The following is an 8660-nucleotide window of genomic DNA, read 5'->3' as shown; positions in this document are numbered from 1 at the left end:
GAGAGATGGGCACAGATATTAGCTTAGGGCCAGTCTTCCTCACCAAAAAAAAAAAAAAAAAGATAACAAGCAAAGACAAGGGCCAGCTACTGGTTCGACCTCTCTGTGCTTTGATTTCATCTTCTGTAAAAAGGGGCTAATTATGTTTGTTGTGAAGACTAAGTTAATATGTGAAAAGTAGCTGATACAATGGAAGCACTTGAGAAGTGTTGACATTATTTTTGCTATTTAGGCGACACGGAGTTCTCGTTGACTGAGAGACATTCAAGTGGACACGTCCACGACAGAGGATTATATGGGTCAGGAGCTCAGCAGAGGAGCAAGTGTCAGAGATTTTGGGGTCATTAGCATAGGGGGTTGTGGCATAATAAGAAATATGTATTTGGTCTTTGTCCCCAGTTCCTGACACAGAGCTCCTAAATTCCTTGGCATTTCTTGGGTGATGGGAGCATCTTTTATTCTAATGAGGTGACTCTTGGTGAGTGGGTCCCAAGATAGCTTCAGGATGGGGGCTTGTCACCCGAAAGATCAGCCTTGATTAGAAGCCTGGAACTATCAGTCCCACCCCCATCCTCCAACCTCCAGGGAGCAGAGGTGGCTGGAGACTGAGTTAGTAATCTATTATCCCTAAGCGATGAAACCTCCATAAGAACCCCTAAATGAAGGGGTTTGGAGAGCTTCAGAGCTGGTGAATACATCCACATGCCAGGAGGGCAGTGCACGCCAACTCCACGGGACAGAGTCTCCTGCACTCAGGACCCTTCTGGACCTCACCCTATGTAGTACCTCTTTATCTGGCTGTTCATCTGTATTCTTTATAACATCCTTATAATAAACCAGTAAATGCAAATAAAGTGTGTTCCTGAGTTCTTTGAGCTCTTCTAGCAAATTGTCAGACTGAGGAGCTGGTTGTGGGAATCCCTGATTTACAGCCAGTTGGTCAGAAGCACAGGAGGCCCGCGCCTTGTGATGGTGTCTGAAGTGGGGGGCAGTCTGGTGGGACTGAGCCCTTAAGCTGAGGGGTCCGTGCTAACTTCAGGTATTTAGTGTCAGGATTGAACTGAATTGTTGAATACCTGCTTGGTGTCAGGAGAATCAGAGAATTGGTTGTTGGTGTTAGAAAACCCCACAGACGTGGTTCAACCCATGGGGGTAGATGATATCCTCATGGTGGGGACTGTATACCCTGGTCTCCCTCCAAGCAAGCAATGGCCATGTGACTAAGTTCTGGCTGCTGGGGTAGGAGCAGAAGTAATGTGTGCAGCTTCCCCATCATATTTTTAAAAGGAAGATGCTTGCCCTCTACTTCTCTTTTCTCATTCCCATGAGCTGGAACGTGGATGTGAGGGGATGAACATTCTTTGACCATGTGATGCAACAATCTTGGGGTAACAAGATAGAGGTGCCTGGACTCCTTGTGGATCAGAACCACCTGGCCCTGGACCATCTGCCAGCCTGGACCCTTATATGAGAGAGAAATAAGCCTCAGTGGCATTTAAGCTACTGTTATTTGGTTTCTATTAAGGCAGCTGCACCAATATCTTAACTAATATGCTCGCTTGTTGATTGAATCAGTGACCATTTCCTAGGCACCCATGATGAGCCGGCACCTTGGTCACAGATACAAGGTCTGAAATGGCCTAGGGGATCAGGGAACTGACTGTGTCTGACAGCGGTTATAACAGTTTCTCCCTGAATTCACACTGCTTTCAGGACTTAAGCTTCTGCACCAGCAGCACAGGCCTCCTGGACTGTAGGCCCCTGCGAAGTTTCAGGCTCAGATGCGAGCCTCATCCCTAAGAAGAGGAGCACTTACATGGTGGGGATGTGCACGGGCCCCTCCCAGTATCTGGTTCCAGGATTCACAGCACACACCAGCATTTTATCTTTATTGATGGAAAAAAAATCCTTTATTAGTTGTTCGAATTATTAAAGTAAAATATACACCCTATAAAAACATTCAAACTATGTAGAAAATAGACGCCTTTATTTAGATATCGGCAGGACTGGGTCATTGGCCAGTCTTTTGAAAAAGTCAGTTCAAGTGGGCAATCATAAACACAGACACGCATATGCCTTTGTCATTTTCTTTTGACTTCGAACATACAAATGCACATTCAGGCACCATCCCTCTTTGGGTCTCCTGACTCCAGCTCCCCTTGTCTTTCTTGCATAAATCACACCCCCAATCCCGCAATCCGTCACCTACTATCTCCAGTTTCATTAAATGGAGTGAGAACTTAAAGACACCTGTGAAACAATCTGAAGCAGAATCGGCCTAGATTTTTTAGGATTTTCCCAGAATATTTTATAGTTATCCTTCACATCCAATTCAACATTTCAGCCATTCTCTTTATTTAGCCTTTCCAAAGCATTCAACCTAGTTTTCAAGGAAATGACTCTTTATGCACTCATATTTCACCAGTTTGTGTCATATTTACTTGAATTATACGATCATGTGATTACAGTGACAAGTATACCTGGCATAAACAGGCGAGGGAACACACCCAAGTAAACAGACAACCTAACCGGAGGGAACCGACGTCCTCCCTTTTCTAGATCACGGGCCCGTTTTTATACATCCTGTACATTTTTAAATGGTTGAACAAAACTAAAAGAAGAATAATGTTTTATGACATGTGAAAAGTATATGAAATTCACTCTTTAATGTCCACAAACAAAGTTTTATTGGAGCACAGTCATGTCCATTCATTTTTTGCACAGTTCTGTGGCTGCTTTTGTGCTACAAAAGCCAAGTTGAATAGTTGTGACAGAGACTACGTGGCCTGCACAGCCTAAAATATTTACTATTTGGTCCTTTGCAGAAAGATTTTGCCGATATCCACTGTAGGGAGAAGCCCGAGCCTTGAGTATGCACCACGTCACAGGTATCTGTTGCTGCGTTTTACAGAAGAACCTGGAACTTCGGGTGAGGGGAGGTCTCATAGGAGAACTCCTACCATAAAAAGTGACAATCCCTTCTGTCTTGCCGTTACTGCCTCCCAACCACCCCCCTCCCCTCCACGGATATAACCAGAATCCACGGTGTGACAGTTTGGACAACTCCCGTTGACCTCACTCGCTCCCTCGTGGTTCCACTTGCCCTCCACAGGGCTTTGCGGGCGGTGACAGATCGTGGGAAGTCGGGAGTGTGTCTGCTTTCTTCCCTCCCATTTGTGCTGGGAGATGACGAAGCTTCCTTGAATGTGCCTAATATCTCTTGGGAGGGATGTGGCCATTTTCCCCTGGTGTTAACTGGCTAATCTTCATTCTCTGCTTCATTCTGTGCAAAGAGCCAGAGTGTTTTTAAGTAAGAGGACATTTACACTCATGACAGAATGAAGAAGCTGGCATTTCTATAAGCACCATCACAGTAGCCAGTATTTTCCTGGGCCGTAGCCAGTATATATATATATATATATATATACTATATATAGCAGAGAGAGTTTCCCACGGACTAATGAACGAGGTGCCTTAACAATCAGAGAGCAGACAGATCTACCACCTAACCTTACTGGGCACATCCATTGATTTTCCGCTGTCTTCTCCAGCAGATTTTTTCAGCTAGATGAGAGGCTGTCAGTACCGTACAGACATCACTGGAAGTTGTTCTTGGGTGAGACATGAGTGGGACCTTTGCAGCTGTGAGGAGTGTGCGTGTGTGTGTGTGTGTGTGAGACCGCCATCTCTTGGCTGGATTGCAATAGGTTCCTAACTGGCCTTCCTGCTTCTGACCTTACCCACCTTCAGTCTATTCTCAACACAGCAGCCAGAATGCTTCCTTTAAAACGTTAAGTCAGAAGATGTCACTCCTCTGACCAAAGCTCTCATCTCATTCTGAGCAAAAGCCAAAGTCCTCATAACAGCCTACAAGGACCTACATCATCTGATCCCCTTGCTACCTCCCTGATCTCATCTCCTTCTAACTCTCCCCATTCCCACTCCACTCCAGCCACGTGGACCTCCTTGCCATTCCTCAAACTGCTGAGCACGTTCCCACCTCAGGGCCTTTGCACTTGCTCTTTCCCCTACTTGGAACACCCTTCCCAAGGTAGCCTCATGGTTTGCTTCCTCACTTCCTTCAAATGCCATCTTACAGGTTAGGCCTTCCCTAACCATCCAATATAAAATTAGGCCCCCCACCCTAGTACTCTTTATCCTCCTTACCCTGATTTTTTTCTACAGCACTTATCCTCATCAGACATACCACCTGTTTCTTTGGTTATTCATTTATTTTCTATTTCCTGCCGCTAGAATATAAGACTCACAAGGGCAAAGATTTTGCCTGTTTGTCCACTGCTCTGTCCCCAGTGCCTAGACAGTGCCTGGCTCAAGTAGGGGCTTAACAAGTGCTTGTTGAATGGGGATTGAGTCACTCTTGCTGCACGGCAACCTGCTGTCTGTCTGTCTATAGGATCTTGGGGAGCAGGCCTGGCCTGAGGGTGGAAGGCAGTGGACTAGTGCTGCCCCGTGTGTGGTGTGTCAAGGAGACGCCTCATGTGTTGGAAGTGGGGAGGGTGGATGGGGGGTACAGAATGCTAAGCCTCTGAGAATGAGTGGCATGGGCCACCCTCTCTTGAGAAGTGGCCCTTGAGCCCACTGGACAAGGGGAGTGGTCAGCTGGGGTCCAAGTCCATGGCCTCCTTGGCCCCTGAGGTGGCCTTGCTAGGTGCTCTGAGAATAGGGATCAAGAGAACCCCAGTGATTCTGTCCCCTCTACTCCTTGAAGACAAGTTGGAGGCAGCAGCTGGTCCCAAGTCTACAATAACAATTATTTTGAAGTTTCTTCCTTCACAGATGTCAGCCCCCACCCTGAGACATGTCTCATAGTGACTGAGTCATGGGTCAATGATGGCGGTGGGTGCGTGTGTGTGTGTGGGGTAGCTGAGCCCATTGATTGAGGGCTGAGACGTCCTCCCCACTAATCAACAAGTTAATAAACTCCTCAATGAGGAGGTGGTGATTAATGAACCAATCAGCTTGCCCTGTAATTGGGGAGTGGAGTTGGAGGGCGGGGACGTGATGGAGAGGGAGGGTTTGTGAGATGTGGGAGGCTGGCTCCTGGTCCACACTGCGGGACCTCCTTCGGTCCCATTTACTTTCACCCTAAAAGTAAATGAGGAAGTGACCTCTTCAGAGGCTGTACCCTGAATCTGGGCCTTCTAGCTTCTCCACTGTTTCTCCTCTCCTCCCATCTGTCCTCAGACCCCAAGGCATGAGGGGGTTTCTGGGTGCCATTGATTCCCTGTGGGCATCTCACAGCTCCTGTCATCTCTGTCAGCCCAGGATCAGCACACTAGAAACCCTGGTCACCACCCCAGCTACTGCGGCAGTGTCAGAAGAGCAAACAGCCCCCCACTCTCCGCTATCCTTGCCCCCTTTAGCCTGCAGCGTCCTCCTCTAGGCCCTGACCCCTGGGATTACAGCTGTCCTAACCAGCCCCCTGGCTGCCCTCTCTGTCCCTAGGACGAGCACCTGTCTGTCTTTCCATGGCCTCTGGAGGAGTGGAGCTCTTTCATCTCCGCTGTATTCTCTCCAAACTGGACAACACTTGTCTCTCTGTGTTTGTCTCTGTCTCTGTGTTCTGGGAGCTCCTCAGACTGGGCTCTGCAAGGAAAGTGGAGAGCTTCCTCCCTCAGGCTGGAGTCCCTGTGATCCTGCTGTGCCCCTCACCTCGGCCTGGGGATAGCCAAAGATACAGCCTGACTCTCTGAGTTGGTTCCTGGAGAACAGGGCTGTGCCTCGCCCCTCAGACGAGAGCTCTCTAAGAATGATTTTTCTCCTCCCTCTGAGGGTGGGGTCCATGTCCCCTTGTCCCGTGTCCTCTTCCACCCCTGTGCTCAGCAAAGCGCCCTGGCCTTTCTTGGGATGTGAGGGGCCCACGGGGCCTGACAGGCTGATAAGGAGCCATTTCCTGAGAGTGCAGGTGACTGAACCCATAAAAAGGTGATTGAGGTAGCCCTGGACTCTCCACCTCAGGAGAGCTCTAAAAAAACACCCACGGCCATCTGTCCTGAGGGTGGAGGAGCTGGCCCAGAAGCAGGGGCCTGGACAAGATGGCCCCTCCTGCCCTCCAGGACTGATGGGACAGCTGGAAGCACTGGAGGCTCCGGCCGGGCCAGGCAAAGGGAGCGGGAAAGGGCTTTGTTGGCGGGGCAGGCGGGTCTGATGGGGTTGGCGTCCGGAGGCCCCTCCCTGACCCCGGCCTCTCAGAGCTGGTGGCGGGCCTCACACTTTGCCTCCCCTCCCCTGCTCCCCTGCCCGACTCCTGAGGCCCACGGTTAGTCCAGGTAATGAGCGGGCCTCTTCCTGGAGTCTGCCTCAGTCCTTTTCTCTTGTTTGAATCCTGGGTGACCTTGGCTATTCTCTCACCTCTCAGAGCTTCAGCTTCCTCATCTGTAAAATGGGGATTAACTCAGCTCGTGGTGTTCTTGTGCCCGAAATCACGCACTGCCCGGTGCACAGCAGGTGCTTAATAAACACTAATCCTTTCCTCTTCCCTTTGAAGGCCCTGCATGAGGGTCTTTGCCCCAGAGGGGCTGCACTGGGCTGGGGACAATGCAGTCCTGGCATTGCTCAGGCCCAGAAGACACCAGTGCCCTGAATGACACCTGGATGAGGCTGGGGGCACACTGGCAGGGGACTCTATGCCAGGCCTCGCTCAACCCGGGTCTGTATGTGCCAGGCTGGATGCACAGGTGGCAGACTCAGGTACTTTTGGGTAGGGCACTGGCTTCTGCCTCCTCCTGCCCCCTCTTCAAATCTTTAATGGAGAGGGACATAATGGCACGTTCGGAGAGGCTCTTCCTCCAGGACATCATGAACAGCAGGTCAAGAGCCAAAGTCAGAGCTCCCACCCCTGCCTGCAGCGGAAAGAGACTTTCCTCACAGGTCCTGTCATGCCTCGGCCCTTCTCCAAGTTATTGGCAAGCAGGGGCCGAAAAGGTTGCCTTCTGGAAGGAGTCGTCACAGGTCCCACAGGCTGAGGAAACGTGTCCAGCCTACCAACCCCCACTCCCACCCATGGACAGGCTGGGGAAGATGGACCCTGATCTCTGGTCTGCCCCAGGAGTCTAGATCCAAATGCTTCACTTCCTCAGGAGGCTAGACCTGCTGTCGGGGGCTGTGGGGTGAAGACTGGGTTCAGGCTAGGCACCCCGTCCAGAGGGACCATGAGTCTGAGAATGGCGGCTTCCCCCGCAGCTCCTGTGAGGTGGAGACGTCATGCACTGTCTGGGTGTGGGCTCAGCGGTCTAGCGGGGGTGGAGGAGGGAGGAGGAAGGGCCGTCCCCCCTAGGGTTCCCCCTCCCCCTCGGCTTCCCCCTCCCTTTCCAGGCCTGGATATAAGCCCCGCAGGGAAAGCGCTGAGCAGAGGAGGCCGCAGCCCGACCTGCAGAGGCCCAGCCCTTGGGACTCTTTCACTCTTCACCTCTTGCTCATCTCCGCTTCGGGAGCTGTCGCTGTGAGTGGCCCGGGGCCCAGGAATGGTCTGGTGCTGGGGAACCCAAGCTACTTTGTGAGGAAACTAAGGCTGGGATGGTGGAAACTGGGACTGAGTGGTGGGAAGCTGGATTGGGAGGGGGCCAGCAGAAGTAGTAAGAAGAGAGGCCCAGAGCCCCCACTACCCGCATAGCTCTCTTCCTCCATCTACCCTTCTGGGCAGCAGCGGGTGGGGAGAGGGGATGCAGGTAGGGCTTAGGCCCCTCTGACAGATGAGGAAACTGAGGCCAGACACTGTGCAGTGCCAGAGAACACACAGTGAGGGGGTGGCTGAGCCCCGGTTGGGTACCAGGCGCAGGCAGGCCGCTGGAGCGTGAGTCCGACTGCAGCCTCAGCCTCCTGCTGTCCGGGTTGAGGCTCGGGGAGACCCACGCTCCAATGCCCCCCTCTCCAGATGGTGCCGGTGCGCAGGCCGTGGCCCGCCATGGCCACCGTGCTGCTGGCCCTGCTCGCCTGCCTGGGGGCGCTCGTCGACGCCTACCCCGCCAAACCCGAGGCTCCCGGCGAAGGCGCCTCGCCCGAAGAGCTGAGCCGCTACTACGCCTCGCTGCGCCACTACCTCAACCTGGTGACCCGGCAGCGGTGAGCGTGCGCCCGGCGGGCGGGCGCCGCGGGGGTCCCGCCCTCCGCCCGCCTCCACCCGGGGGCGTGGCCAGGCCTGACCCCGCCCATTCCCGGCCCCGCCCCCAGGTATGGGAAACGCGACAGCCCCGAAGCCATCCTCTCGAAACTGCTCTTCCCCGACGGCGAGGACCGCTCGGTCAAGTCGCGGTAAAAGCGCCCCCCTCGCCACACGCCCTGCCCTCTGGAGCGCGGCCTGGTCCTGCTGCACCACGGAGCCCCCACCCCGGCACGGCCACCTGGTACTTTCTCCCAGAGCCGAGGCCGGGCTCCAGATTCCTTTCTTTCCCTCCTCCAGGTCAGAAGGCGACTACGTGTGGTGACGACCCCCGAGGCCTCCTGGGAGATGTGCTAACGACACCGACCTCATTTGCATGTTTGCTCCTGGCCCCGGAGCCTGGATTCCTCTCCCTGCCCGCTGCGGCTGGGGAGGGATCCGGGTGGGGTCTTCATTGCCATTTCTCGCTGCCACCGCCCTCTGGGTTGGAGGGCTGTGTGGTCCTCCCCTGGTCCCCAAATAAAGAGCAAATTTCACTGAA

The 8660-nt window shown here is 53.1% G+C and overlaps 1 protein-coding gene across 1 annotated transcript; it reads left to right on the top strand.

The window, feature by feature from the left end:
- Positions 1 to 5784: 5784 nt before the first annotated feature.
- PYY (peptide YY) lies at positions 5785 to 8660 on the top strand. The gene is made up of 4 exons (XM_004432540.3): positions 5785 to 7462; positions 7895 to 8082; positions 8191 to 8271; positions 8420 to 8660. The coding sequence occupies exons 2-4, from the start codon at positions 7895 to 7897 to the stop codon at positions 8442 to 8444; spliced, it is 294 nt and encodes a 97-aa protein (XP_004432597.1). The 5' UTR covers positions 5785 to 7462; the 3' UTR covers positions 8445 to 8660.

Source organism: Ceratotherium simum, chromosome 16 (genome assembly GCF_057802395.1).
Source record: "Ceratotherium simum simum isolate JZ-2026a chromosome 16, ASM5780239v1, whole genome shotgun sequence".
Lineage (NCBI taxonomy): Eukaryota > Metazoa > Chordata > Mammalia > Perissodactyla > Rhinocerotidae > Ceratotherium > Ceratotherium simum.
The sequence above is the reverse complement of the archived record's forward strand: the minus strand, read 5'-3'. Positions and strand labels throughout refer to the sequence as shown.

What these genes read in the sequence shown, in the direction of transcription:
- PYY (XM_004432540.3), top strand. Translation starts at nt 7,895, where the DNA reads ATGGTGCCGGTGCGCAGGCCGTGGCCCGCCATGGCCACCGTGCTGCTG. An exon ending in AACCTGGTGACCCGGCAGCG is followed by an intron (nt 8,083 to 8,190) that starts GTGAGCGTGCGC and finishes CCCCGCCCCCAG; the next exon opens with GTATGGGAAACGCGACAGCC. An exon ending in GACCGCTCGGTCAAGTCGCG is followed by an intron (nt 8,272 to 8,419) that starts GTAAAAGCGCCC and finishes TCCCTCCTCCAG; the next exon opens with GTCAGAAGGCGACTACGTGT.